Source organism: Taurulus bubalis, assembly GCF_910589615.1.
Source record: "Taurulus bubalis genome assembly, chromosome: 21".
Taxonomy (NCBI): domain Eukaryota; kingdom Metazoa; phylum Chordata; class Actinopteri; order Perciformes; family Cottidae; genus Taurulus; species Taurulus bubalis.
In genome coordinates, this window is record NC_136609.1 from 7,720,803 (window position 1) to 7,738,060 (window position 17,258).

The 17,258-nt window shown below is 41.9% G+C and overlaps 1 protein-coding gene across 1 annotated transcript in view; it reads right to left on the reverse strand.

Annotated features, from left to right (window-relative positions):
• LOC306752885 (gamma-aminobutyric acid receptor subunit gamma-3-like) overlaps nucleotides 1-17,258 on the reverse strand; it is a gene marked incomplete at its 3' end in the record, with an annotated part of 70,553 nt that overhangs the window by 34,407 nt on the left and 18,888 nt on the right. The window contains exon 3 of the mRNA XM_079236714.1: nucleotides 12,232-12,299. Coding sequence (XP_079092840.1) covers nucleotides 12,232-12,299 — 68 coding nt within the window. The remainder of the gene's footprint in view (nucleotides 1-12,231; nucleotides 12,300-17,258) is intronic.

Sequence of the window (17,258 nt, forward strand, 5' to 3'; positions counted from 1 at the left end):
TCCAAAAACCTTCACCAATGATTTAAACATAGAGACATATTGTCGTTATGTATGCGTTATTATTCTGTGATCTTACTGGTCTGGCCCACTTCAGATCTGAGAACTGAGTTTGACGCCCCTGGAATAGAGGGAAACAAACAAAACAAAACAATTTGTGATCCTGTAGCTAATCAATATCAACCGACTCTCAAAGTCATATTCAAACAAGTCTCATTGAACGCGGACAGCGAGGCGGCGTCACGCTCACAGAACGCTGCAGCTGCTCGCGCCTCGTTCCACCTGCTCCACGCCGTTTACTCACACCGATGATTGATATCTACCTCAAACACCCATATGGGGATTAAATAAATAATTATTTATTTTCGCACTTTGAGCACCACAAGCCGAGCACCATATAGTCTTGATATATTTGATGGAAGACATCTCTACGGCCTCACAAATAAGGGGGAAAGGAAAATATGTGTTTTGTTGATTTGATTTGTTTTTTTTAACTATCCCTTTAACTTAAAAAAAGCATATAAAGCAGGCCTATAATAGTCTGGAGTGTTTATTTTTAGATTATATATTAGAAAGTTCCCACTATAAAATAGCAATTATGTTTTTCGGAAAACCATGAAACAAGCAGAGATTAGATTTAAAATTCAAAGAGTATGTTAGCACAGAGTGGGGCTCTGTCTCAGTGCCCTCTATGGAGAACAATGTGACCCCTTTCAAAAAGATCCTACATGACAGTTATGTTCTGTGAGAAAAAACATCTTGAATTGCATTACTCTCGTTCCCACGTTTCTCATCAACCTTAGAGGATGCAACTGAACAGACTAAATGCCATTTCATCTCTCGGAGTTTACTTGTGTCTGCCGTCTTGGCGCGAGAGGCGAAGAACAGCGACCTTCTTGCGCTGCAATCAGATAACCTTTTCTTAGGAATTTTCACTTTCCCGGCACCTAAATGAGTCACATCACTGAAGGTCAAGCATGGCAAAAAAGGTAAAAAACACACAAGCCGGCCCACACACGCACATACACAGTGGCAACACAAGGAAATGTTGCCGGATTTAAGCCCCAATTTGAGTGAAGCCTTGAATATCATTTTAAAATGTTCCCCTGTTAAATGTGCCATCGAGTGTACAGGTCCAGGTGAAAAAAAAAACACAACAATGTTTTTTATTTTTCCAAAGAGAAGGACAAAGACATGACTTTACGTTACGTGAACGAGGACAGTTAACAACTCAAGGCACGATTGGTGAAAACTCAGTGTTCTTTGGCAAAAATGGAATATGATAATAATCACCTTACAAAAGCAATTTATATCTTTTTTTTGTTTCTATGGCAGCCCAGAACGGACAAACCAAACATTGGCTCTAGCGACGGCCTTTTGCATTTTTTTTACGTTATGCTAAATTATTAAAGATCGGCGTATTGATAAGCCCCGACGTTCCTGGTATTTTTCACGAGTACTCTTTGATGTTTCGGTGTAATTTATTATCACACTGCAGCGCACACCTACTATGCACGCCGTCTGGCTGAGCTCCACACACACACACACACACACACACACACACACCCACACCCACACCCCCACACAGCGTCAGCTAGCAAAATGCAGTGAAGTGAACCAGATGAAGTGAAGAATACTTGAGATGACAGCTAAAAACAGAAGCATCAAAATAGAACATGTTTATTAAAAAAAAAACTAAAAACTGGAGATTTGAATGAAATGTCAAAATCATCTGAGCTCTTTATTTTCTTCTGTCAGATCCTGAAATACTATAGAACAAAGTGAGATCTAAGTGCATCTCATTTTAATTTAAGTGTGTGGAGAACCATCAAAATGATGATCCTACTCAAGCTGTATAGTGTGTCCTGAATTGATTCGGACCATCAGTGATGTTTGAGACTGATTAAGGAGCTCTCTTGTTTTCCGAGCTCACCCTACTTGTAGTGGCGTCTCACTTGCCAATGCGCCTTTCATTAAATCACAATTTTAAAAAGGTAAATGCCGCAATGAGATAATCAATTTCAGCGAGGGAGGTTAATGAACAACTGTTTAGCCGTTAACAAGAATTTGACCGATCGTCACAATATTAGAACACATGCTCTCATTCCCGACAGGAAGCTCGCCGACATTACCCCGGGCTTGCGATACGCCGACGGTCCCGCTGACATAGTACTAACGGCACCCAGCTGAGAACCTCACAGCCAAACTAATTAAAGCGGTGGGAAGCGGCTGCATGCACCGTGTTCCCTTGCTAGCTGTTTATGTCCGTCTGCGTTGGGGAAGATGGTGTGAAATGCGTTTTTTCCAGAGCTTTTACTTTTGTCGAAAAGAGTTGCTCCCTAGAGGGAGAACCTGAACTGAAAATTGCCAAAATGCGGCGTGGAACTAATGGAAACGGCTGAGTTTGATATTAATAATATGAAGGGGTTTTCTGTAGAAGAAGACTCCTCAAACTCAAAGATTTCCGCGGGATAGTTCGTTTTGAAGCCACATATTTCAGAATCCAGTCCACTTGCTGGGTCACCGCTAATAACCTCATCAATCAACTGAGCCATGAGACGGTTCCTTTCCTCTTTCAGTTTCAATGAGTATTATTTTCTGGATAAATGAAGGTTGAATCTAATAAAAAATAAAAAATAGCTGTACCCTGGAATCAAACGGACTCTTTTAACACTAGGATACTGCCAAGTGATCCACAACAGATAAACAAACCCTCAGCCTTGAATAAAGCGAGCGGTAGATATTGAACAGAAATGGAAGGAGAGGTAGAGGGAGGAAAACCCAATGTTGCTATTCAAGACTAAGACTCTCTCTGAGGAGGGTCAGCCTTTGATGTGTGTTGCCCACATGAGTGTGTGCAAACAAATCATAGATAGATAGCCATATACTGGATGAAAACAAACAAACTTCGCTGGAGCGTACCACTGGAGGGGAGGAGGACATATCTCCATATCTCCATGTATGTCAGTGGTTCTCAAACTGTGGGGCGCGACCCTCTAGTGGGACGCGGATGTATTACAGGTGGGGCGCGGGGGGGTGGGGCGCAGGGGGATGGGGGAGATGCAGATTCCTTTCTCTTTTTTTATCCATTCATTTTGTTTTGCACAGATAGAACTTAATTTGCATTGTTCTAACAAAGTGATTGCACATGTTATTCGTTTTTGTCTGATGGAGCAATCTAGTTTACTTGAAAGGGATTTCAATTTTCTTTATTCTATTATTTGAAAAAGCACGGATGGAGTAGTCACAAAAAGATGGATCATTTTGTTACAATTTTGTTGGGGCCCGAACATTTTTCCTCCTCCAAAGTGGGGCCTGACAGAAAAGGTTTGAGAACCATTGATGTATGTGAATAACAGCTGGATAGCGGCGACACTACACGGCCAAACCACCCCTTTTAAAAAAGAAGAAAAAACATCACTCATTGGTTGGTCGATCTGTCTCCATTGGTGACCCCAGGCCCATTATAATACATACTTATCCAGATAGACAGAGTCAAGAAATAGCATGTCTCAGTTCTGGTGAATCTTGTTTGTGTACCTTGTAAGTAAGTGTCCCATTTCACAAAAATAGCTTCATCTGTCTTTTCAGAGTGGAAGTTCAAAATGTCCTTCAATCTCTGTGGACTCAATTATTCAGTGAGTCCATCCCCTGTTGCTGTCGAGGTTTAAGTGCATGTACAGGTTGAGTCTACTTGATGGGGAACTAAACTTGCAGGGATGAACAAAGCAAGAATACACATGAGAATCCCTGAGTCAAGGGTTCTTAGACACACGGTTTAAAAGGTATGCATTTGCATGCATTGAAAGTTGATGAAATGTACTTTAAAGCAGCGTTATGCAAGCTTTTATGCTAAAAACACACCTGTTTTATCAACCGTAATCACTTGAGTGAAGCTGCAGGATATAGAGCATCCCATCACCACTGATTGAGACGCCAGCAATTCAACCTGTCTGCCAAAATTAGATTCAAGAAGCGTCTCCCGTTAGAGGAGGTGAAGAGTTGAAGCCGGAGAGCGGAGCACGATAAAATAAATGAACAAACTGCTGCTTTGGTCGCGTGCCAAGAAAGAAAAGGAGAAAGGTTTTTTTATAATCACATTACTTTGCACTGTGATGCATTTTTGCTTCATTGGGCAGGTGGCACTTCTTTTTATTTTTTATAATTTAACTCGAGAGTCCTGTTTTCCATGCCAACCAAAACAGAGAGCCAACCTTTGTAGGTTCTAATATACACTTCACTGTAGTGTTTTCAATTATTTAACACAAATTAAAAAAATAAAACAAAAACAAATTATAACATTCTAGCAACTTCGTGAGCCTGTACTTAGATATGCCAGAGCTCTTAGCTAAAGGCTAACATCAACATGCTAACAACACTATTTAATGATCTTCTAGCATGTTCATTTTGACTGAATGCTAATTTATGCCGTTTCAATCCACTATTATGCAAATACAGCACGTAATTACATGGCTAACATGCATTGAGGAGAAATGTTTTTCTTTTTTACCGCGTTAGTATGCTAATGTGTACACAAGGTACAGCTGGTATTTGAGAAGCCAAAGAATAGTTTAATCCGAGTTTCATCCAAAGAGGGACATGAAGGTCCCTTGACCTTCTTCAATTTAAAACTGCAAATGTCGACCGCATAGTGGCAATTAAGGAAAAGTCAGGTGCTAATCAAATATTGATCACCAGGGGAACATGGATATCTTTAAACCAGATTTGGCAATCCTGACTAGTTGTTAAAATATTTCCAACTGGACCAAAGTGATACTGACAACAAATAAGCTTAATTTTAGATTTGTTTTGTTAAGAAAAAGTGAAATAAAAACAAAAGAATTAATTAAAAAATAAACCAGCACCCATGCTGCCATTGTCCAAAAGCACAATAGCAACTAAAGAGATGAATAAAGCGTTGATTACTTGCTCACAGGAAGCCGTGAAAGTAATTTTTTTTAAGTGCTGTGAATTGACGGCACTCGATCGCAAATTAAAAGTTGGGCATTGCTGTATTGCCGTGACCCGCTTCGTGTTTTGGGTCACTAATAACATCTTTGAAAAGCGTGTGCGCCAAGAAGACAAAAGGACTGAGCTAAATTGACAATAATAATCGGTCCCCTCCATCTGACTCCCTCTTTTTGTCTCTTCTCGTTTCTAGCAATTATCGAAACGGTGAACGCATTCATTGTCGATACGTCCGCTAATGTGGTTAGCTTTGTCTTCGCAAAGGACGACCTTGATCTCGAACGCGGATGAGCGTAAGGATTTGTGAAAAGAATAAATGAAAAGGGAGGTTTTTTTGTCTTCATCATCAGAGCCTCCGGCTGCGGCGCGAAAGAGAAGAAGAACTAAAAAAATAAATAAATAAAGGATCTCAATAAGCTGAAGTGATCAAAGACGAGGGAAAAGAAGCAGGGACGAGTGTCTGGAATCGCTCACACAGAACTTGTACTTCAGTGGGTTCATCAGTCTTGACAACAAGAGCGCTGTTCTCTCACACACACACACACGTGTACTGACTGCTTCCTCATCTCAGACTTGGGGTACAGAAGACAAAAACAAAGCGTAAAATCACACTCGCAGTTTCTTTGAAATATTGTGCCGTGGCTGGAGTCGACATCTCTCTAAAGATTATTCATGTCAACACAGTTGTCTGTGCTGGAGGTATCAATCCCTTTACACTCACCAGAGACGAGTTCAGGCTGACATGTTAGGGGGAAAAGTGCTTTTGATAGATTCAAAAGGCTTTCTGAGTTATGGCTCTGATAAAATCTTGCATTCGGGCGAATCATAATCCTCGCGTTATCCTTGTGAAACAAGCTGATTATTCAAAAGTGATATCATTTATAAAACACATACATTATATAGTTGGATGAAAGTTGCATTTCAATTCATATTCATAAATCAAGTTTCAGGCCAACAAAGTAAGAATCTGCCAGCTGAGTGATCTTTTGCTTTGCAGCTCCATTTCTCCCCATTAACAGAGACAGCGTTCATGCATGAGGAACCGCAGCGGCACCACATCGATTATTTCAGAATGTAAAACTTTAGTTCTGTTTTCCCTATCAAGCTTTTAAACTACGGGTTTTTGTTTGTTTTGCTGCTTGAATAGAAACTTTTTACAATTATTGAAAGCAGCCTCCATTAACATTTAAGTAAATCGTTAAGAAAGCACTCATACAATACTTCATTTAAAAAAAGCAACATAGCCTACAGGGACTGGGGTGGACGATTTATTATGTACACACGGATTTGGGCGACCTAAAGTGACAGGTTCATAAATTATCTCACATTTATTTGCTTTTGTCATACTTTGCAATGATATTAAAGTGAACCTTCCTCACACTACAAATACAGGAATTATCTTTCCGTATTTAATTATTGTGTGTCTGTTTTTCTTTCTTTTTCCTTCTTTGAGTCTTTTCCATTCCTTTCTTTTATATTCAAAGTATTAATCTAATTGTTTGTATTCAAGAAGAAATAAATGGTTTTCGCCACACAAATCCACACAAATAGTATTAGCATCAAAACATACTATATGATAATCAATTTCAGAATAACATACATTATTGAATGGTATATTGTAAAGCACATTGTATACTAGCGGCCAAACACTATCGGGTGTGTTGAAAACAATCTCAGCTAACCAGTGAGTCGATCGCTCCACATGACACCACATCCTGCTCGCTTAGTTTGGTTGTCTCCCTGCATTAAGATGAGCTTTTTGTCATGTGTGTCAGCGCATACATGCTCTTCATGGTCTTCATTGACCAGCGGCAGCCATTTCCCTTCAGAGAAGAGGATCACCTTTCCACCCCGACACCCTTCATTTGCTACAGCTGCTGGGGTGAGGTACTAAAGAAAAGACATGGGATCTAACCGGCGAGGTAGCGACGAATCAAGACAACATAGTAAAAAATAAAATGCATAAATAGATGGAGACCGTTTTCCCTGTGACGCAACTTTCACACAGCCACAAATAGCAGCTTACACATGCTGGAGGTGAAAATGATCTGCTTTGACACTTCGGTCAGATGTGAGCAGTGAAGAGACACGTCATGTCATCCAGCGGCTGCAGTGCAATTATAGACCAAACGATTGACTGACTAATGAGATAAGTAATTGATTCTGGATTCTGTAAAATGAGTCACAACACAGTTTATCAACACATCACAGTGGGCATCGAGCTTCGGGGACTACTTCATTTCTGGTATTGTGACATCCATAATGGGGAATCATGGCTTCCACTTGGTTTCACATAATCAGTCTACTTTCATGTGACAGAGCAGGTGGTCCTAATAATGTCGATGCTTGGTTGATGCGCACTGGCATCCTCAATAGTCGAGCGGTAAAATCAAGATGCCACCCACTCACTGGCTCCAGCGCGGGCGACAACAACACAGTGTCGATGTCAAAGTGCGTCCGTCTTTGTCTGGTAATTTACCGGCTGCGTTATCGGACTCTCCCAGCAGCAGCTATAAAAGGCCGGCGCTTTCGTCTGAATTTAATGCCGCTAATGCCGTTTAATCACTCAACCATTCATCACAGTGTGTCTTAAATTACTATCAGCTTCATTTGGCATTGCATCATCCCAGCCTGTGGCCATTACCGTCGGAGCAAATGAGGAAAGATAATGTGTTTTGTTCAAAGGCGGATGAGAAGCTCCCTGGAGTTTGGCCGACATCATAGCGCTGGAGTAAGTACGCATGTGTGTATGTGTGTGTGATCAATATGGATGATGCATCCGATGCACCCTCGGGATTTGACCTGGTTTTTCATGGGGAAGTCTTTCATATACACACACACACACACACACACACACACACACACACACACAAAGTTCAGAGGGAGTGTACGCGCTACATGGGTACGACTCAAGCAAGGGGACGAGTGTGAAAGCGGAGCTCTGAAAAATAAAAACACAAAATAACAAGGCCGAGCCAGACCAGGTCACGCTGAGGAAATTGTTTTTCTTTCTACGTTGGAACATTTCCGGACAGAAATGGATAAAAGGGAAAGACACAGCGAGATAAAGGAGTGTGTGACTGCACTAATTCCAGTCCAGTCACCCCCGGGGGCTAGGCCGAGGACTCACATTCCACTGACCAGCGTCCACCGACCCTGACAGGGTGAAGCCAATCAGCGCTGACACGGAGGAAATCACTGGAATGTCACAGCGGGCTCCGGCTCTGCGCTGAAACAAAGTTTGGGCGAGCCGAGCCATAGCTCACTGACCCACTACAGGCAGGAGTTTTTAATACACAACAACTCCATCACTCCTGGTTGTGTGTGTGTGTGTGTGTTTCCTATTTTGTAGAAGCCGAGCTCGCAACAATTATAACAGAGTTTTAAGAGTCTACATGATTTAAAAAGACAAAGTACAAAGTGTAAAATGATGAGATTTTCTTACTTGAAATGAATGCTAAAATAAACATGATGATTTGCATAGCTGGTTCCATTTATAAATAGGAAACAAGGACATCCTGAAATAGACCAAATCTTTAAAAAAAAAAAACTTCTTTGAAATTAAGGATGCTTTTCATCAAAATGTATGCGATTCAAAGAGTTATGAAAAAAAAGGATGAGTACTTATGGAAATAAGTACTCATACTTTTATCTCCGAGGAACTGATGCATTGTCTGTTGGATACACACATTCCTGCTGCAACACTGAACTAAAACAAGGAAAACAAGTAGGGTTCTACTATCAAAACCCCTGGAAGTTTTTCTTGATAACGAGTCGGGTGGTCGGGAGTACACTGAAATGGAAAATGTCCCTTTTAAAGCTAGTTAGCCTGTTACTCCCATAATTCCCTTCTTCCCCAACAGTGGTGAAGAACATGTGGAGCAAATGCCAGGAGTTGCGTTTTGATTGAAACAAATCTGACTGGTGTGTTAGCTAAATGCTAAAATAATGAGCGCATGGAGCGACATTAAATACCTTTCAGCCTACTTCATGGAGAACAATGAGGACAGTTCAGCATCACTGATCTATTTCAACCGAATGTACTCTGGTCGAGCTCAGCTAAAAACACCAAATCAGTCAGCATGTGGTTCACTACTTTAAGCAGTGAACTAAATGCAACCCCGCTCGTGTCAACAAAGGGGTACCCCATGGCTCAGTACTGGGTTCCCTACTTTTGGCTTCCTTTGGGCCCTTTAATCAATCAAGAGTGAATGGATCCATTCTTTGCCAATGTTTAAGGTACATGGCGGTAACTTCACAGGAACCCTCTGACAAGCAGCAACTGTCAGTGCTCAGCGTAACGCCAACACAGCTCTTGGGTGGTGGCAGCACGATCTTCGAAGACATCTGTTTGTGGAACGCCGACCGCTCCATCTGCTTCACTTCAGAAGTCTGCCAACTGGGCGTTTCAAGTCAGCAATTATTATTTTTTCAAACTTTTTTTTTTGAGTTAAAGTGCAAATTATAAATTGGTTTATAATGTGATGCTGCTGAGATTCATCTTTGAGGATTATCTTCTATCCGTGTTCGCGTTGCACCTCTGCCAGCTGCAATATAGAGTGGCAGTATGCCACTTTGCTTAATATTAGACAGCTTTGTTGAACACTCAATTCTGATTGGCCATTGAAAGGTAATCTGAGGTCTGCCCAGACGTCCCTTTCATCCCATTTAGCCATGGGCGTCTGGTCCATTTTGTTGATTTCTCTTCATATCAGCTCACTTTTACCACAAAGCTGTTTACTGATGCAGGCAGACCTGCTTTTCAAGCTCCTTGGTGGCTTTAGTTTGAAATAAAAGCATCAGATTTATCTGGAGTGTCAATTGATTGATGTCTTTTGTAAGAAACCATGTAATAGGTGGGATTCTGGGGGAAGAAAGTCCTCATGGTGAAATAAGCCCCTTCAGTGTTATGAAGAGCCTCCTATCTACTCGCTAAATCATCTTACAGGGGCTTCAGCTGGAGCAGTGGCCAGTTGGCTGTGTATTATCCCTTTGTTGTGAAAATCACAACCTACAAGTGGGTGATAAAGCAACACCTCTTCAATGTAATGCAATTCAAAAGAATAGTACGACCGCATTAAAAGATGGTCTCTTGTTGATTCTTTTTATGGTATGTACTTTTTTCAGCAATATTCCACCATTCCAACGCTAGATCCAAGTTGCTTTCCCGTGTACAAAAGGAGATACAGGAAATTATTTCGTATGTGATTCTGCAGAGATTTTCCTCATTGATATCAGACTCAATGTTTACCATTCATTCATTTTTTAAGATCATGTTTTGGGCTGTTGCCTTTTTATAGGATAGAACAGCCAAAGAGTGACAGGATTTAATCACATGTTACAAATTTGACTCAAGGGAATTCTATCCTGAGACCCTTGGTTCAGATAAAGAAAAACTCCACTAATAACATCGATCATCTCTTTCTTTCTGTCCCTCATGTGAATGGATTATTAATTAATAACTACAGGAAACTACAACTGCAAAGCAGCGACTACAAAGTTGAGAGTATTTTCCAAAGTGACTGTGCATCTTTTGTTGGCTCCTCTGAGTCCAGATAACAAAAACAACTTCTACAGTTTAACTACACCATTTTGTATCCCAAATTGAATTTACCCAATTGCACTTTGGAAGGAATTCTAAGTGTACTATGCTAAACGGCTGAATCGTAATGATCTGGCAACCAATTTTGGAACAACTCATTTAAAATAAATTCTATTGTGGCAAAGCTCTTCATGAAATACGTGGTAAACATGCACACGAGTAGACATTAACTTTTAACATCTTTTTATTTTCATTTTATTTATTTATTTCTGGAAAATAACAATAATAACAATAAAGACATGCACAACATTGCACTTAAATGACATTGAGTGCAGCATATTGGTTCATGGACTAATTCATTTTTTTATTTCGCGTAATTTCATTCTGAGTGAGCAGATGTAGTCTGAAGTAATACAAGTCACAGGCCAGAGCTGACAGTAAAAAAAGGCTAAATTGCTTTTATATCTGGGAATATTTAACGTTGCCAGGCAACTGTCACAACTCAACATCTGGTGATATGGTGAGTTCAGAGATACAACACTTTCATTATCATGTCTAACTCCGTTAGTATTTTCAAAGCAACACATTAATGAGGTTTTGAGAGAATTTCCGAGCAGAAGAAATATATTATGTGAGTGTATTGACAGCGGTTGCATTTAGTCCAAACAACAGACTACGTATGCCTTAATTAAGTAGCTGTTTTCTCATTACCGCACATAAGGCTTTTAGTTTCAGCATTTCATGAGTTTTATGGCATCTGATCAGGCCTTCGATATTAAAATATGCGACGATCCATATAGACTTATGCTGTCTAACCAACGCTTTAGTTTACTCGTGCGAGTGAAAAGAGGGTGTTCACCCCAAACGCGAAAAATCACAACACAGGGGGCGTGGCTTATCTCCATTGCTTCTCTCCATGAAAAGAGCTTTCATTTCCGCTATCGACCATGGAATAACTACTAGTTCTGCTTCCGCCGGGTTTGGTGTGAACACAGCATTAGAAGGATCCATACTAAATGTGTATATGCGCAAATTAGCCAAGATACGGCGTGCACACGCACACCTGCATGCAATGTTGCCTTTAAAAGAAAATCACCGTCTGGAGGCTTTGCGGCTTCGTTTCCCTCGTCAAACACAAACCGTCTAGCTGCCTCGCGGAAAGGTTAACCGGCGGATATAATCTAAACATAGCGCACACTTAAAGTGGTATGGATTGTTTTTAAGTCTGCCTTTGTTTAAGGAGGATAAAATACGCAGTGCTTTGCTGGTGTGCCAAAACTTGTGTCTCCTTCTCCCAACTGGGGTCGTGCTGACATCGACTATGGATAAGTGCCTTGTGCAGCCCAACTCCAAAAGAGACCTAAACTATCCCTGGAAGGGAAATTAAATGTGTGAGAGGCTTCATTATACAATCTGACTTCAATTCACCACCTCACCATCTGCATGGCCAATTAAATAAATTAAAAACACAGTTTTTACGCCCCGGCTGGGCCTCAGAGAAGGTCAGCTCTGCTCGTCTTTGTTTTCCACTCGAGTTGCTCTAATTCGAGCCGCGAACAAAGCGTCCACACCTGTCTTCTTTTAGCACAGAACCAGCTGAGGTGGCCACGACCTCCACATGCAGACCAAGTGATTGCAGCATTCACGTAGGATGACGCTAACGCGGAGCAATGGATAAATATGTGTGTGTGAGACTGGAATACAGAGAGAAAGCATTAACTCACCATATCGATGGATGACACAGGCCCGATGCTGTTGACATATATGCCCACATCGATGACTGTAGGTTTCACTGGAAGAGGCAGAAGGGAGAAGAATGAGTGACGGTAGCTGCACATATTGTAAGTGGGACATGTGACATTTATACATGCGATCATTCTATGTGTCATTTGTCTGTTTTCATGCTGTTATGTGTGTCCAGAACAAACGATCAAATCAATAATAGAGTTTTAAAACAATGGTTTTTAATCGCTCAATGTTGCCTGAACCAATACAATCAGAGAGGCAAGATTTACTCCTGAAATCAGAAAAGGCTGCACCGTGCTTCCTGGAGCTGTTACTGTGTTACCATGGCAATTAATAGCATTTCCAGGGAGTATGTAGGATATTGGATAATTTTGCTTGGCAACAACATTCGGTTCCAGGAAGAAAAAATAAATGTTTAACAGACCTAAATGCTGCATCTCTGTTTTGCTTCATTACAGTAAAAGAGACATGGGTTGTGTGTTCCATCGTTTGTGGTTCAAGGCAATCAACACAAAACGTTGTATTCTTGGACGTTCATGTCACATAACATGTTTTCTCAGAATACACATGATGTATCTGGTAAACATCCTACATCATAGGGTCAATTTAAATTATTGTATTGCCACACAGCAAGAAAGAGTTTTCTTTTTCACACTGCCTCTTCTCAATTTAATGACTCACCCCAACACAAACACAAACACACACACACACACACACACACATATCTGTTAGGGGTGTTTAACATGACGAGGTGACCTCCATGGCCACATAATTTTGGGATAATTTGTTGCTAAATATACAGACCTGTCCCCAAGAAGATGCATTTTAATCCTTCACGTTTCATCAGGTGACATTCTTGTCCAATAAACCAAACAAGGATGGATCCGTTTCATGACATCATTGGATCCATTAAAGCCTCAGAATAGTTCTCTCTCAACAAGACGCTGTGGCCTTACTGCAGCCATTCACTTTGATCACGGCTGAGAGACCGGACGCACAAACACTTCTCGAACAACTGCACAGCCTCGTTCAGACAATAGTGCAAATGAAGGTCGATCTGCTTAATTTACAGCCTATAGAATGAGGTCAAGTGTGTGAGCATGTGGGAGCGCCCGTGTCACAGTTTGATATTGTTATTGCATGTTTGTGACCTTCGGATTGGACGTGCCTGGAATCTGCGGCCTGGCGGGGAAAGTGGGTGACGTGAGGAGGGCGAGACGCCTTTTAATGTCATTTTTTTTGCGCCCAGAAGGTGAGACGTTCCGCTATAAAGGTGCTGCGTTGTCAAAAAAATATGTAAAAAAATCTCTGTGGGAAGTCCTTTCGGAGCAAGTTGTCATCATGCACACACGAGATATTTTACAGATCCAGTTGCAGCTAAAAAGAGTGGCCTCTTTTATCTGCACTGCATAATTACATTATTACAATTTCAAGAGTTGTGGCTGCGTTATCCTTCTACAAACATCCTTCTACATGTTTATACTCCTTCCCTGCAGAGAAGGTGTCTGCGAGCGGTGAGCTTAACCCCTGACCTCGATCAGTAAAGCCGCTCGCAATCCAACGAGACGAAGTCTGCCGTTTCACAGAGCGGCTTCCAGGTGTGAATACGAAGCAGGGAACAAATATCCTCAAGTAAATCTTCTCGGCACAAAAACAAGTCGACAGGAAGGTGAGGAGAGAAAAAGAAAAAAAAAATGAACAGCGACTTTAATTGGAATCTATTTGGTTATCTACAGACAGCGCTGGATTAATTACCAGCACTAAACGATGTTGACTAATAATGTTAGTCGACACATGTCGCTCCTTAGTGAATCCATGACTCATTTAAAGGTTCTTTATGGTTCGCTGATATTGAAGACTTTTTACGACATCGTTAAATCGTCTCCCCAGTCATGCCATCCTGTGATGTCGATGTGAAAAGCTGAATTGACGTGCACACGCGTGTGTGTTCATGTGTGCACGCCTGCGTGTCATGTCTCCAGGGACCCGCTGTGCTGGACCACTGATGCAAACAGTTTTGGTTCGCGAAGGCCTGCTGGGAGGCTTTGATTTGACTCTAGCAGCATGTTCTGCTCCACCAACTGGACAATGAGGGACAACAATGCAGATGCGCTTCTGACATTATTATTATTATTATTATTATTATTATTATTATGATTATTATTATTTGTCTATGACTCAGATTGCCTCGTAGTACAGATACAGTCTCTGTGGTCTTTAGGTAGAAATCTGTATTCCAAAAAACACAGCATCCATTTCCAAGAGTGGCAATGCTGATAATATGAGGGGGAGCTACTTTTAAATGTTGCACTCAGCAATAGCGTAAATTAGGACTGTGCGGTATACCGGTTTCAGTTTTCCATACAGTATGAATTTTTCCATATACCGTCATACCAGTCGCCGCTGTTTGGCAGGCAACAACATTTAATGTTCACAGCTTGAAGTTGAAGGAGCAGCGGACCGAGCTACTTACGTCTCATGTTATCTCACTTGACTCAGGGTGTGCAAGAAATGACATCACCAAAATGCATTCTGGGTAAATGACACCGCCCACACAGGAAGACTTTTCTTGTGCAGGAAGAAGTCTTTTCCTGTGCAGCAAAGTGGGCGGGCTTTACCCATCATGCATTTTGGCGATGTCATTTCTTGCACACCATGAGTCAACTTCTATCCGTGAGACGTAAGTAGCTCAGACCGCTGTATGTATCTTTGACAGTAAACATTAAATGTTGCTGCCTGTCGAAGAATGACAATAGTTGTTATGGCCGCACATGCGCCACTAGTATCAAGGGATTCCCCTGGGTCCTAAATCCCTCCAGTTTAGCTCCCTACGTACCAATCAAAACAGCTGCTGGCCAGTTGCGAGTAAGTGGTGAATAACGATGGCGTTCCTTTTCGGCGTCAATAAATTAATGTGTTTATTTGGAAAAAAAATACCGTGATATACCGTGAAACCGCCAGAATCTTACAAAATACTGTGATGTGAATTTTTGGCCATACCGCCCAGCCCTAGCGGAAATGAACCACTATGATAGGATTGTCATGATATTTGGTACGGACAATCGTGGTCCCAAGAGGATGAATCTGAATAACGCTTGTTTTCAACATTTTCACTGATCCAGTAAAACGTCTCAACATCGACTGGATGGATTGGCCTTAACTACAGATTCCTAATGACTTGGCCCACAGTCATTTCCTCCAGAGCCACCATGACGTTGACGCCAATAATCACGATGAAGTTTGGTCACATGTTGAACCGACAGCGCCCTTGGACCCAGAAGAGGAGTACTTCTGGTGATTGGTTCATTTCTGCTTTAAAATAATGTTCAAGTCACAGCAGGGTTTCCTCCTGGCATCCTCCTGGTCCCTGGCTAACATCTCTAACCCTCTTAGGGAGTACTGTCTGGCACCACTACTGCATGGGCATCGAGCCCAAGTTCAAGCTGAGAATCCAATCTTTGTGGTCCATTTGGGGAAATCTGGCATTGAAGGCGTGCACGACACAATACACAAGCAAAGAAAAATACAGATGCCTCCATTGTTCATGAAGGGGAACCGGGGGATGGTATTCGAGCATGCAGTGGGAAAACCCCTCTCAGACGGAGATAAACAAGATGCACACCTTTAGGCAATGCCGACTAGTCCAACTCATCTGCAGGTTTTTGGATTATGGGGCGGAAAAACACCTAAAGAGATCCGAGGTGACAGCGTCCCTCCTTTGGGACCCATTTGCAGAGGAAACTGAGACAATTTAAAAGACCACGGGAGTGGAAGCATGGGCTGGAAAGCTGATCTGTTACAGCTTAGCAGCAGCATTTGAGAACTGGGACAACCTGAGGGAAAACGTCCTCAATTTACACCACGGTGGATAATCAAGGTAGAAGATGACAGTCGGAATAAAGTCGTGTTTTAGACAGTCAGCTCTACTGAGTTACAGTAATCACTCCGTCTTCTCTTGGATTCATTTCCCGGTGCAATACACGAGGAAATAACTACAGTCCATTGATTCCAGCCTCCCTGGAAGTGTGTGTCTGTGAGTGTGTGTGCGTGTCTTTGAGCAAACACAACCATCACAAAAGCTGAGTCGACCTGACATATGTCCAAATAGCGCATGGCAGATTCATGTGGGATGGTGCATAGGTAATGATGACGCTGCTGTAAAAAGAGATCATTTGAGACAGATATGCCCTTCTTCTGTGTAGTTTTTCTTCTCTTTTTTCCCCTCCACACTTCTGTGTGGGAGCTTGTTTTGCTCGCTTTCATCTCTCAAAGAGAAAAATAAAGTTAAAAAGCACGTCTAATCAATACGGGAAGAAACTTAAAAACATCTTCCTACCTATCAACCTATCCATCCATCAACCTAATTTTCCATTTCTAATGGAGGAACCACGATCCAGTCTAGAGACCAGATGAATCCTTCCTCCTCCTCCTCTTCATGTTGCTCATCTTCCTCCTCCTCGTCTTGCTTTTCAGAAAAGCATGACAGGCCCCATCTGTATTACCACATTACCCTGTGGGCCTCGATTAAGAAGAAAGGGCTTTAATGCCTGCTTGGCCTTGCTGGCATGACAAATGCATTACGCATTGTCAGCCCACACACACACACACACACACACACACACACACACACACACACACACACACACACACACACACACACACACACACACACACACACACACACACACACACACACACACACACACACACACACACACACACACACACACACACACCCCAGCTGACCGTTTAACTCCCATATGTTCAGAGTCCGAGGAGCACTGTACTGGGAGTGCCGCCTCAGTGGGCTGTCAGATGCTATCCCGAGGGTTCGCCTCACATCTTCAGTCTCACTTTCAAAATAAATGTGCTGTAAAATAATTCATCATGTCCTGTTTACCAAAAGTCGTCTACAGTACTGAAATCCCTCTAGCTGTTTGCCTCAGGTGGCTGCAATAGAAGAACACTGTGAGACAAAAGGCTCACAATTACAAGTACTACTCTG